This window comes from Gallinula chloropus (genome assembly GCF_964237585.1).
Source record: "Gallinula chloropus genome assembly, chromosome: 2".
NCBI lineage: Eukaryota > Metazoa > Chordata > Aves > Gruiformes > Rallidae > Gallinula > Gallinula chloropus.
Window position 1 is genome coordinate 19,717,199 of NC_140086.1, and position 14,295 is coordinate 19,731,493.

Here is a 14,295-nt window from a genome sequence, read left to right on the forward strand (position 1 = left end):
GCAGCACGACCAATCTATGGCAAACGGGTCCATCCAGAGTCACAATTGCTGACATGAAGCTTAGATCAATTAAACCTTGTATTGTGTTGTGACAAGTTGAGAGCTTACAAAGAGTCTATCCATTCTTTACTACTCTGAGTAAGGAGGTTACATTTACAAGATTGCTCTTTAGAAAATAAATGTATCTGTGCTTTCTGTCACCAGCTGTCCACTACCCAGGCATGTTGTCATAGCCTTCCTTTTGTATAAACGTTTCTCTTAAAGGGCCACTTCTTGTAGCATCAAGGTAGACAACAGGCAGATTCTAAAGCCAGGAGCCAAAGTCAAGCATTACCTCTGGGCAGGCAGTTTTATTTCATATGTATTAACTGTGGCAGATGAAGACTACTTGGTTTTCTAAAATAATTTCTCTTGAATGTTCAGCACAGCTTCTGGCAAAATAGGTAAGAAAAAAACGTTCACATCTCTGAATGGCATATACTTCTGAACATGCAGTAGTTTGTCAGTACTGTTGCACCTGGTGTCTCTTCAACCAAATGATTAATCATTAATGTTTCAGGGCATTTAAGTTCATTTTGGTTCTCAACTTTGTAATGCTACGGACATGAATATAAATTGCTCTCTAGATGAGGGACACAAATGAACTTGATTGTTAAGAAAGTGTTTCTCCATTTTATAATCGGAATATATTTTAAGTTCAGAGTAAAATTATGTTCAGCTCTATACTATATCTCCTAGCTTTGCATGGTGAGGAATCCAGGACAGAATTTGAAATTTACTTTGTATTTTTCTGCATGTTTCCAATTGTAGCCCCTCTCTATTACTGGCAGCAGACTGAAGAGGATGTGACAGTAACAATTCAGATTCGTGAAGACATCACTAAGGATGACATAAAAGTACACTTTTCCCCTGATAACATATGTGTCACACTGAAAGACCAGCCTCCCCTGATGGAAGGAAAGCTCTCTTCGTCTGTGGACCATGAAAGTTGCACATGGATAATTACAGAGAGCAAAAGGTGTTGTATATGGTGTTTAGTTTTCCTGTTACTAGGCATTGATTTCAACGTGCATACTCTTATTTCTGACTTCTGGCCTCTCTGGTAATGACTTCATTTAATGCTCACATCCCGTATCCCTCCTTACAGGAATCTGTCTCCTCTACTGGAGATAGTTCACTGGGTTTTGCAGTTCTGTCTCACAGTACCGGTTCTTTAGCTAATTGTGAAAGTAATTCCCTCTCCTTACTTGCTGTAATGCAGTAATGGTATCGACCAGCTGTTTTCTACAATGTAGAACAGCCTTTCCAAAATAACAACTTCTTTTATTTCAAAAGAAGGTGTTACATGTAACTCTGAACTAATATCTGTACCTGTATCACACCAGGGAATTAGAGTTTTGCTGCTGAGCTGTGAACCATAGTTTTTTGCAACATTAGGTTGATTCTGTGATTAGGATACCCTGATGCTCATAATACTAACCTCCTCACTCTATTTTCACAGAATCACAAGGTTGGAAAAGACCTTTACATTGAGTCCAACCGTTCCTGTCCTATGTTAAACCATATCCCTACGTACCTGATCTACCCTTTTTATAAAACACATCCAGGGATGGTGACTCAGCCATCTTCCTGGGCAGCCTGTTCCACATCCCAACATTTTCAGTGAAATTTTTTTCCCAGCATCTAATCTGAACCTGCCTTGGTGCGGCTAAGTGCCATTTCCCCTTGTCCTATCTCCTGTCACTTGGCTGAAGAGACCATCGCCCACCTCTCTACAACCCACTTTCAGATAATTGTAGATGGTGATAAGGTCTCCCCTCAGCTTCCTCTTCTCAAGGCTAAGCATCCCCAGCTCCTCACATGATTTGCCCTCCAAACCCTTCACCAGCCTGGTTGCCCCTCTGTGGATACACTTGAGGATCTCAATGTCCTTCAAGCATGTCCAGAGAAGGGACATATCTTCCCCCTGGTTTTTGGCAGACAGTTAATGTCCCTTTCTAATGTTGCCACTTGCCTTTCCAAAACAATATTTGGTGATAGGAACCATTGGCTATTAACCCATGCTTGTCTGTGTGACTGCCTGCCTGTGCAACCGCAGACAGTTTTTTGGTAATAGCGTAATAGAAATTCTTCATGTTTGAGTTAGGAAAATATAATAAGAAATTTTTAATCCATTGTACATTATGCACGTGTTTTGTTTCTGGAACAAAAACACCAAAAAATGAAGAGGGGTAAAAAAAGGAATTTGACCACAGTTAAATTTACTTTTATATTTATTTCAAAACCTGATAGTTCTAGAATTCTAATTCTCTGTTAGAGAATTATAACCTGATGTTGTACATCTAATTTTGATTTCTTGTCGTGGTTTTACCTCTGCTGAGAGCCGAGATCCACGCAGCTGCCTGCTCCTTAAAGGAAAAGAGCAGGGAAAGAGGGAAAGGGGGCGCGGGGTGAGAGGCAAGGGATGGGAAAAGGAAGAGGAAGGGGCAAATAACCCCAAAACCAAGAAACTAAAAGGCCTGTGGGTTGGGATAAGGATAGTTTACTAAGATAACAGAAAGATACAATATAACAATGCTAACAGGACTTTAGAGCAAAAATATATGAAGCTGTTGATACACAATGCAGTTTCTCACCGAACCCACAACTCAGGCTGTGCCACCCAGAGCCGTCCCGGAACCCAACCATCCCCCAAAAACTGCGTGTCCCGGAGCCGCCCCAGGCCTTCCTCCCATCAGCCCCCCGATATCCTGGGCAGGACGTAATTGGCGTGGAATACTCTCTTTGGACAGTTGGGCCACCTGTCCTGGCTTCGCCCGTCCTTTCTCATGAAGAGCTGGAAAAGTCCTTGACTGTCTGACAGCAACTAAAAACATCAGGGTGTTATCAGCACTGCTTCCATTTTAACTCTCAAACACAGCATTCCATCCGCTGCTACAAATGAATTTAACTCCGTCCTGACCAAAACCAGGACATTTCTAAATAGACTTTAGATCACTAGTCAAGCCCATAGAGGGTCCTTCAGAGCCCTAAACTGATCTCAGTGACAAGACCTGTTCAACCACTGTTTTAGGGGTTTTTTGTGGGTGCAAGCTATCTACAACATTAGCAACAATAATAATGCTTCATATCTGAAAGGTGACATAAGTATTGAGATTTATTTCTGCACATATTTCTGTCTCTGCACATGTAAAATTGAGCATGACTTCTATCTTCCTAGATATTTGGAAATGTATCCTTCTGAGTTTTCTGCTTCAGGCTTGAAGCTAAAGGCTTGTGTTGTAAGCCACTTTCTTTTTCGACCAAGACCCCCAAATCCCTCTCAGCATGGCTGGCCTCCAGCATCTCATCCCTCAGTCTGTATGTGTAGCCAAGGTTGCCCTTTCTCAGGTGCAGAATCTGGCACTTGCCCTTGTTAAACTTCATGCTGTTGGTGACTGCCCAGCTCTCTAATCTGTCCAGGTCTCTCTGTAAGTCTTCTCCACTGTCAGTGGATCAACATCTCCTTCCAGTTTGGTGTCATCTGCAGATTTACTTAAGATGTCCTCGTGTCCTGAGTCCAGGTAGTTTATGAAAAAGAACTGGACCTAAAATGGAACCCTGGGGAGCCCCAGTAGTTACTGGCCACCACCCAGATGTTACACCATTCACTGCCACCCTCTGGGCCTGACCCTTCAGCCAATTGCCCACCCAACAACCTTCGTCTTCTGAACCTCTGTTGGGTGTGACCAATGATTGTGTTGTTCTTTAGGTGTTTTTCAATAACTCCCAGTGTGTTTTTCAATTTTACCAGGCACTGAGGCGAGACTGACAGGCCTGTAATTACCAGGGTCTTCTTTCTTACCCTTCTTAAAAATTTGGACAGTGTTTTCAACCTTCCAGTCAACTGGGACCTCTCCAAATTCCCAAAACTGCTCAAAAATAATTGTGAGGTCACACAATGACATTGGCCAGCTCCCTGAGTACCCTGGGATGAATCCCATTGGGGCCCATGGACTTAGATGGATCCAGAGGGAGCAGCAGATCGCCCACAAGTTCAGGGTTCACTATGAGTTTATCATTACTGCAGTCATGGTCCCCCAGCTTTAGGCATGTGGAGTCCCAGAGCCATTGACTGTGTTGAAGAGAGAGGCAAAAGCGGCGTTAAACGTCTCTGCTTTGTCTATGCCCCATTAGTAAGGTGATCGTTCTTTCCGAGTAACGGACCAATGTTCTCTCTGCTCCTCCTCTTGTTCATGTATTTTAAAAACTACTTTTTATTTCCTGCCACAGTATTAGGCAGCCTCAACTCTGAGCTTTGGCCGCATGAATTTTCTCCCTCTGAAGGCAAACAGCGTACCTGTAATCCTCCCATGTTGCCTGACCTTGCTTCCATTGGTGTAGGCTTTCTCTTGCCACCTAACCTTCAGAAGAAGGTCCCTGTTCAGCCGAGCTGTCCCCCTGCCCGGCCTGCTTGCTTTCTGACATTTTGGAATTGCCTGTTCCTGTGCTTTTAGAAGGTGGTACTTAAACAGTGACCAGCACTGATGGACCCTGATGCCTTCAAAATCAATTTCCCAGTGGACCTTACCAACTAACTCCCTGAGCGATCCAAAATCTGCTCTCCCCATATACAGTGTTGATGTTTTGGAGGCATTATCTTATGATAGTTTTGTGTATTGATTTGTATGTTCGACATGTGGCAGTAGTTATTGTTGCTGTTGTAATAGTTTAAAATACAAAGTGAAAAACAGTGGTAGAAAAAATAGTGACTTCTGGGTGCTTGGACAAGCTTGGTGTAAGTATTTTTCATTCATGCAGTGTTTGAACTTCTATGTGAAATATATAGGTGTATATACCTTGTCAGAGTTAGTAATAATAAGAAAAGTAGCATGAAGTTTTCTACAAGGCATTCCCAGTTTAAGTTTTGGTTTATTTCTTTTAATAGTCATTTGCTTTAGATTTAGGTTGTCCTGTGAGGGGCAGAGAGTTGGACTCGATGATCCTTATTGGGTCCCTTCCAACCCAAGAGATCCTATGATTTTGCTTTGGTTTCCCTCATGAAAAATCTTGGCTTTTCCCCCAAAGTTTAACTGTAAAAGATAGTTATTCTCCAAAAGAACTAAATGAAGGGACTAGTATTTGTACCTAGATTATACTAATACCATAAAACTCAAATGTGACTTTTTAGTTGTTGATTATTAGATATAATAGTGAAAAAAAACTTAGCTGAATAACTCAATTTTTTAATTACTTAGAGGCATATTGCAGGAATCTCCAGTTTCTATTTCAATGATTCCTAGTAATTATACATTTCAACGTTAAGTAGCAGCACTCAGTTCTTCATGTTGGTGCTACAGTACTGCTTTAAATCTGTTGGTTAAAAGTCTCAAACTCCCTCCAAATATCTTCTGTAAAAGTATTTCTGATACCAATGTAATTGCTTCAGTAACTGATCCAGTTCACCAAATGGTAACTGCTATGTTGCAGTGCTTAAGGAGGTCTTCCTGTTCTGTCAGGAATGTAATGGTTTTGCAGTGTTGGTGCATTTAGCTGTCTCTGGTTTTCTGTTTGTTTGGTTACCATTCCTCATGGTTATACAGGGTTCTCCGAATTGTGTTTGGTTGGGGGGTAGGGGGTGTTTTGAGTTGGTTGTTGAGGTTTTTTGAGGGCTGGTAGTTGGTGGTTTGGTTTTGGTTTGGTTTTGGGGGTTGTTTTGATTTGGGGTTTTTTTTACATGTTACAGAAATTGTGTCTCTTCTAAGATACGGCTTTTATATATAATGTATATAATTAATAATTAATATCTTAATAAGACTGCTTTAGGGGAAACTCTACTTACACTGAAAACTTGGAGGACATTTACATGAATGTTATGTTGTAATTAGGCATTTAGAAATCACATCTCCTTGGTCTGTTCTCTTTAGAATAGTTTATTCTATAAATTGAATACTAACAGATCCTGTTATGTGATTTTCATTATTAATTCAGCTTGGAGAGGACAAGTGCTCAAACCTATATTTACATCTTTTTGACTCATCTAAGAAATGGTTGTAGTGTTTTCATGTACTGTTCTTTGTATTTTAGTTTGGAAATTTCTCTAATAAAGAAAAATGAGGGACCCAGGTGGCCAGAGCTAATAGTTGGTGACACAAGAGGAGAATTCATTATGGACTCTTCGCAGTGCGCTGCAGTAACTGAAAGCCTGATGCATCTTACCTCTGACGTAATGGTAAGGAGTTGAAAATGAAACATTTTAAACTCCTGTACATTTTCATGTTTTCTTGTCTTGATATCCTCCTTTGCACTTCATTGACATAGTTCACCAGTTCATTTACACTTCAGAATCATAACTCTACATTCATTTTTACCTGAAACTGTTAACATGCTAATGTTAACTGTTAACATGCTAATTGTACTCAAGTTGTGAATATACTTTGAACAGTAGTATCATCTTCAGAGGGGACTAAATTTAGCTTCTAAGCTGTGCACCAAAACAGAAATCTGATTTAACACTGAAAATAGTTTTTGTTCCCACCACTTACAGTGTGGCACTTTGTTTTAAAGCAGTTTCTTATTTACCAGTAGGTTAGCAACACTTTTATACTGTCTTCCTAGGGATACTGCATTTAGGCTGTGAGCATAGATGATATTTTTAAAATGAAAATTTAGGAAAGCAGAACTCATGAACATTCTGCCATTAATGTTACACAAGGAGTCTGCTTAAAACAAAATAAAATGTACTTTTGTAACTGCTGTTTGCAGGATGCTTCCACTTTTGGTTTAATTAGAAGATAGTATCTCATCTAAAACTTGTGAAGTGTGACTCCCTACAGTCTTTTGGATTATTACCTTTTTAATAAGGTTGAGAAACGTTATTAAAATAAACTCTGTTTAGTGCTTTAATTGGTTTTCCTTTTCTCTCTCAAACTATTTGTGGAATGTTACTGTAGTACATCTTTTGACCGCAGATTTATTTGGAACCTTAAACTCAGGATGAGTTATGAAAGGAAAGAAATTTGACGTAATGATTATTTTATTTTTTTGTCACAACATTTTGGCTTGTCTGCAATAGCAGTCATGTAAAAAAATAAATCTGTCCTTAGGTAACTGTTCATTTAAATAAATGTTAGGTGTTTTGTTATACATATGTAGCTACAATTGCTGTATAAAAAAGACACAGATTCTTTTTGGTAATGATGTTTACCTGGAGGATTTTTCTGAAAGCCAGAGGCTTTCAAGAACATTTGGTAGAGAAAATGTGAACCCCTCTAGACTTTAAAGAGACAGGTACTCTGTTTTAAGTTTTGTGGGTTAGCCTACAGTACATGATAAAATTTTCCTGGTTTCTGTAATCTAAGGGCATTTGTGTTGATCTCCTTCATTTTGTGGAATGAACCAAATAAGATTTCTTAATAATCAGCTGAAATGGTTGAAGAAATGAGCACCTCAACTCAAAAATTCCTCCCTTTCAAATTAATTGAGTCAGTGCCCTGTCTAATCTTCCCTTACATGTTCTGTTTGGCCTCAGCTTTCTGTTTATAATTAGTTACCAAGGTGATCTTTTTTGTGCTAGAAGCAACTTTAATTGTGACTTAATGAGGAAGTGTATATTTTTGCCTTCTGTTAAATAAAGGTCCTTTTCTAATTGCATTAGATTAGTTCTTAATTACAAAGGTAACATAGCTTGGTTTGTTTGAAAATTAACGAAGGAAGATGTCATTAGCAGAAGCAAGCTGTTTCTGTATGCAGTAGTGTTGTATCTTGCTCTGAAATTAGTGGTAAAAGTGATAGTTTTTCATTTCTTTGACTTGTAGAAGGAGAAAAAAAAGTATCTGCTTTCTACTTGTTTTGAGTACATTGAAAATTATGCAGAACATCATCATTAATTTCAAATAATTATTAACAAAGTTTAAAGGAGGGAGCACTGGAACAGACTGCCCAGGGAGGTTCTGGAGTCTCCTTCTCTGGAGACACTCAAAACCCAACTTGGTGCATTCCTGTGTGATTTAGTCTAGGCGATCCTGCTCTGGCAGGGGGTTAAATAGATGATTTTTCGAGGTCCCTTCCAACTCCTAATGGTCTGTGTTTCTGTGTATTTAGGACTATGTACAAAGTGATTTAATCTGGTAGCTTAGTGGTTTGTGGGCCTTTCCTTAAACTAAAATGGATGTTGTTGTACATATGTTTCATACTGTCCTCCCCATCAGAAATGGTTCCATCCATTTGGAATAAGTACATAACAGCTTGATTTTTAAGTATGTAACAATATGCAAATTATTCTTCCTGTTCTATTGTGCTTTCTTTTTGTAATGAAAGGGGATTTTTTTTTTCAGTAGCTCAATTTTCAGTGTAATTCATTGTGTTTTTATTTCAGAATCCAAACCCTGAAAAAGAAAAACCACCTTGTAATGCACAAGAATTAGAAGAATGTGATGCTTTTCTGGAAGATAGTGCAAGCTTGTGCAGATTTGATGGTGATACCTTGAAAGTTACTCATGTAGTAAGTGCTGCAAATTATTACAGAAATAGTTTTAAACATTTTAATGAGGTGAAGTTGAATTCTGTTATCAGGACAAAAAAAAATCTGTGCAAAATCATGAAATTACGTAAATTTCATCCACAGTGTAAAATCACCGTAGCAAAGAAATTATCAAACAGTACATGTTCTTCAGTGTTATTCTAATGTAAAAACAAGGCTCCTTTTACTCAAAATACATACACTCTTTCACAAGGAAGCCACTGGAAAGGGCAAAGTTATGTCAGAATAATTATAAGAAAGGGGTCTTTCTCAGTGGCATAAAATTCTTCTAGATTGTTTAGTAACTCAGTAACTTTTGTTTAGTAACTTTTGTGTAGTAACTCAGTAACTTTTCACATATCCTGATAGAAAATTAACCTTTTTTCCTAAGGAACTGGAGCATAGATCACTTTATACTTGTTTGTCAGTCACACTGGAAATAACAGATTGTAAGCAAATCACTTTGGTCAGAGGCTTGATCTGGGTTCTAAGCAGCCTTGACCAACAGTCAGTTAGAACTTGATCTGGTCCGTTGGCTAAAGTGCGACACAAAATAATCATGTGAAGGCATCACAGATGCCTTTTTTTTCTGGGGAGGGCTTTTTCAGGTGAAGTATGTGCTAGTTACAACTGCTACCTTGTTTTTGGAGCTGCTTGTTGTAGCAATTCCAACATAGTTTGCCTTCTGTGGTTATGCAGCTTGAGATGTAAAGTATCATATGTCTGAGTTTTATATTATGCATCTTGTTAAAAGCAGTTGCAGGCATGCATGATGGCAGAGTGCTGAAGGATGCCTGGAAGATGCTCTGAAAGTGCAGAGTGGTGCTGTATGCTTGGAGTGGGGACACAGAGACATGCCGATACTTGGCAAAATTGGGAATGGCTTAATGGAAGAGACTGCTTGGTTTTAGATACAAAAGAGAGTATTCCCACTGATCTGTGGTGCAAGGAGAAAATAGGAAATGGACTAACTAAACTTAGACTCCGAATAGCTAATTGCAGTAGGTAATTCAGAGAGCAGTTGATTTGTGGCTGGAGGCTTTTCTGATTGACAGAAATACTTACATTCATTTTCAGTTTGCTGGCATACAAGGTCACTCTTTCCTTGCTCATATGCCTCTACAGAACCATGCATCTGCCTTCTTAGTAGGTGCCAGAGACCTCTCTCCACTAAAGCTGCATGTCATTCTGTGCAACACACCACGCTTACATCAGAGCTGTGGGAGTGTTGGGGTGCATATCATGTATTTGTGCATATTCATTGGAATGGAGATGCTGTAGTGAGTGATACACAAGAGAAGAGGCGAGTTCTTCCTCAAGAGCTTTTTTGGTTCTAGATACTTTACCTCAATAACTGCTTCAGGTGTGAATGGTTCTTCATTGCAGTTGAGTTTCTTGCATTCTGACAGCACTCACAAAATGTGGTTTGTATTTGGACTGTCAGCCCAAGTGATCTGGATCTCTTTTACATGGAAAATAGGCAACTAACACAACTTAAATAGCATTTACTGGGTTTTTCAAAATACTGTAAATTTTTTGGGGGGGAAGTAATCAAAGTTCAGAATTACTTTGAGCCATTGTACATATGAAATATGTACATTGTACATATGAAATATTTCTTTAAGTGTTTCACAAACTTACATGTTCCACAAACTTACTGGAATGGCCTGTGGCCCATGTATGATGATGTTGGAGCAGATATTCACCTGCAGCCCATGGAGGGCCCCACACCACAGCAAGTGGATGTGCCCGGGAGGAAGCTGCAGACAGTGGAGAGCCCATGGAACAGCAGATTTACTGGAAGGAACTGTGGACCATGGCGGCCCCACACCGGAGTAGTTCATTTCTGAAGGACTGCACCCCTTGGAAAACATCCATGCTGGAGCAGTTTTGGAAGAGCTGCAGCCCGTGGGAAGGTCCAACAGAGTGCAAGCTTTGTGAACTGACCACAACCCCCATTCCCCATCTCCCTGCACCACTCTGATAGCAGGGCAGATAACACAGAGGGAGAGTATTTCCTTCCCCCCATGGCACTGCAGAAAACCAGATGTACTTAGACTCTTTTCATAGTCTTTTTGTTCAGTCTGAAGAAAAGGAGACTGAGGGGAAACCTCATCATGGTCTATGGCTTCCTGACAAGTGGGAGAGAAGGGGCAGGCGCTGATCTCCTCTCTGGTGACCAGTGATAGAACCTGAGGGAATACGTGTATGGCGCTGGTAGTTGGACTCTCTGATCCTTATGGGTCTCATCCAACTCAGTATATGTCTGATTCTAACATCAGAAGTTGTAGGTCCTAGAAAAACATTTCTACAGACAACACATATCTGTTTGAAATGCCTTAGCTACCTGTAGCGTATTGAGCTGTTGATCAGTGGGATGCAGCATAATGTATTCAAACATTCTGTCAACTGACAAACATTAAGCTGTTGATCATCTAACTTTGGCATTATGTGTCTGTGACAGAATCTGCTATTTATGCTGTGAATCAATATTTTGTGTTTCTTTTTTTTCTTTTTGTTTTTGTTTTTTGTTTTCAGATTAATCTTGGAAGCAACCAGTATCTTTTCTCTGTTGTTGTGGATCCCAGGGAGATGCCTTGCTTTTGCCTGAGGCATGATGTTGATGCTCTTCTCTGGCAGCCCCACTCTGACCAACCGGAGAACATGTGGGAACACATTGCAACTTTTAATGCTTTAGGTAGGAAATAAACTTCTGTGTCACACTTCTCTGTCTGAGACTTTTTTCCTGCCTGAATACTCTTGGTATGGTTTCTGTTGGTATTTTGTTTAATTAAGTTGGAATTTAAAGTTATGTACTACAGTTCCGTTGATAGCAGTATGCTAGCTTAATTTTAGTAGGAAATAAAATATTTATGCCTTGGGAGGAAAATAAGCCTTTTCAGACCGTGCGCAGGATGCAAGCACAGTACTGCACAGTAACAGGTTTAGTTCCTTGGATACATGAACTTTAGTTAAAAACACATTCAGCACCTGAACGCTCTCACAGAAATAAATCATCAGATCATCAGTGACATGCCTAAGTGGATATATGCTTACGGTACAATGTTTTAATAAATGGCCTTTAGATTGTTTTCCTGTCTCATTGACCCATGTGACAAGTCTGAAAATTGAAAATGATTGTTTACAGTTTCTTTTGTTATAAAAGCTAGGAACATCAAATAATGCTGGTACAGCTAAAGAAATACTTGACATATGTGCATCTAATCTTTGGAACCCTCTGCTGCAAAACTTGGTGGATGTGAAAAATTTTCTTGAATTTGGAAAAAAATATTTTAAATCATTTTGACAGGAAAAATTAATCAAGAATGTAACTGCCAGCTGTGGCTCTTCTGAAACTACAGACTGCCAGAACAGTAGTAAATTAGGTGATTGTGAAGAATTGTTAGTTATTGCTATATTCTTGTACTCAGGACTAAGAATTTGTTCATAGCCACTGCTTGAAGCAGAATCCTAAAGCTCAAAAGCAGAAAGCACTTTGAAAGATACAGATTCAAGAGTGAAAATTGTCATATCAGATGAAGTAGGACAGGTTCATGTAGCCCAGTATTGTACCTATCAAAGAAGAAAAAGATGAATCAGTTCTAATGAAAATTAATTTGGTTCAGAATTTAAATCTGCTGTGACAGCTACAGTCTGGATGTTCTCTGGAGCTGTTCTTTCGGTAATGCCAGGAGTGTTACAATTTATTCCATCCCTCCCTTAAATACTGTTGCTTGACCACACAGCTTCCAGTTAGTCTGGGTCCAAAATGAAAGGGAATGTATTACCTGCTTTATAGAGCTCACATAGGTTACCATAATACATAACTGATTTTCTTCTAAGTTTTTGCAACAGATTTAGTTTTGTAATATGAATGATTTTTTTAATAACCTGTTATTATAATTTAAGATCAATTTAAACTGTTAGCTTCTTAGCAAAGACCTCTAACAAAAGAGATGAATTGCATAATTTATCCTTGGTTTACTTCTGTCAAATTTCATTATGCTGGGGAAAAAAAAGCAGGTAATAAGGATTATGATGTTTTTTCAAATTACAATTAGTTTCAAGTTTCTGTGCTGATTTTGTAGTACTTTTTTGAGTGTGCTTCTGTTGTTTTGAAAATAACAGGAAGGAAATTATTATATCCTTGAGCTTTTTGTATCTGTAGTGATAAAACCCAACATTATTCCTTTACTTCTTTCTCCTTATTGTACTATCATTCTACAGTATTAGATTGAAGTTTACACTCTTGTACTAATCGAGTTCACCTTTGATGTACTAGAGGTGGTAAAGTCATCAACTACAAACAAATTCAGATGTATTTTCCAGGAGCTAGTAGTAAAAAAAAATTAGTGTTTTCCAGATTAAAAAGGGAACTTTCAAAAACCTACATTATTCATTACATTGACCAATACAGCAATAGCAGCCCTGTTTCCTCCTTCTGCTTCTTAGGGTTCAGTCCAAGACTTGAACTGAAAAATATTATTTTTTCAGTCCTCATCTTTGTACAATTTGTTAAAAACTAACCCCAAAAGTTCAAGCAAGTTTGCTTGCTGTTCTCAGAGGTGTTGTCTTTCAGTGAGAACCACTGTCACATATTGGTCAATGGAAGTGAAGCAAATAACCTTTCAGAAAGATGGTTGATCACTTTGCAAAGATTGCGTCTCAAGTGTCATTACAGAAGCGTGAAAGGAAGTAAATCTGAAATATCTCTTTACTGACTCAGTTCTGTAATGGGAGAGGAAAAGGAAGATCTTTGCTTCTCAGTGAATATTAACAGAGATTACTGTGTGTTGACAAGTAATGCGTGGGTTTTCAGTCCCTTCTAAATAGAAGACAAGATTTAAGTGTCTCCTCAAGATTAGATAGACTCAGAAATCTTAAATTCTAAACATAGTTACAAACTGGAGGATAAGAGAATTCTTCTGCTTAGATTACTAATATTGGACCAAGATAATGTATTTGTGCCTGAGAATTCCACTTGGGAAATGGAAGACCTTGTGACACAAAGTGGAACTAGATGTGGGAACAGTATCTAGCCATACCTATGTGCACATCAAAAAAGCCAGTTAGGAAGATGTACAGAAGAATTGTATATTGGTTTTTAAATGGTTAATGCATACCTCTAAAACCTATTGGTTTATTTATAACAACATATACCTCCTTCCTTCTTTTTCTGTTAATATTTTAAAATTGTTTTTTTAAGCTAAGCTTGATTTTGTTTTTACTGGTTACTGTGCTGTTAAAACCAATGCATCACTTCTCCCTTCTACTACTTTTTGGGCTATGCAGGTTATGTCCAGGCATCAAAGCAAGACAGGAAGTTCATGGCTTGTGCTCCAGATTACTCCTACGCTACCCTTTGTGAGTGCTTGCGACGTGTTTTCATCTATCGTCAGCCAACACCTCTGTCCACAGTTCTCTACAACAGGAAGGAAGGAAGACAAGTAGGACAGGTTGCTAAGCAGCTAGTAGCAACCCTGGAAGCCAATGATCCTATCTTAGGCTTTCAAGCTACGAGTGAGAGATTATTTGTTCTCACAACAAAAACCTTGTTTTTAATAAAGGTGAACTCTGGAAATTAATTATTCAGTATATTCTGCTGTAGTCTGTGTTCGCGGTTTGTTAAAGAACTGGCTAGGTAAATGATCTGAGAAGTTCAGTACAAGTTGCTGAAGTTTAAAAAGGAGATATTTTACAGGGGAATCAAACATTTTCATTGCAATTTTTCTGTAAAATAGGAAGTTTTTCAACTTTGCTGTCACTGAAGTAAGCTTTTTCAGAGCTATGGATAA

General features: G+C 38.7%; 1 protein-coding gene across 1 annotated transcript in view; it reads left to right on the plus strand.

Moving 5' to 3' along the window:
- NUDCD1 (NudC domain containing 1) overlaps window positions 1-14,085 on the plus strand; it is a gene marked incomplete at both ends in the record, with an annotated part of 40,602 nt that extends 26,517 nt beyond the window's left edge. Inside the window, 5 exons of the mRNA XM_084280308.1 lie at window positions 811-1,018; window positions 6,067-6,211; window positions 8,357-8,482; window positions 11,039-11,198; window positions 13,793-14,085. Coding sequence (XP_084136434.1) covers window positions 811-1,018; window positions 6,067-6,211; window positions 8,357-8,482; window positions 11,039-11,198; window positions 13,793-14,085 — 932 coding nt within the window. The remainder of the gene's footprint in view (window positions 1-810; window positions 1,019-6,066; window positions 6,212-8,356; window positions 8,483-11,038; window positions 11,199-13,792) is intronic.
- Window positions 14,086-14,295: the final 210 nt, after the last annotated feature.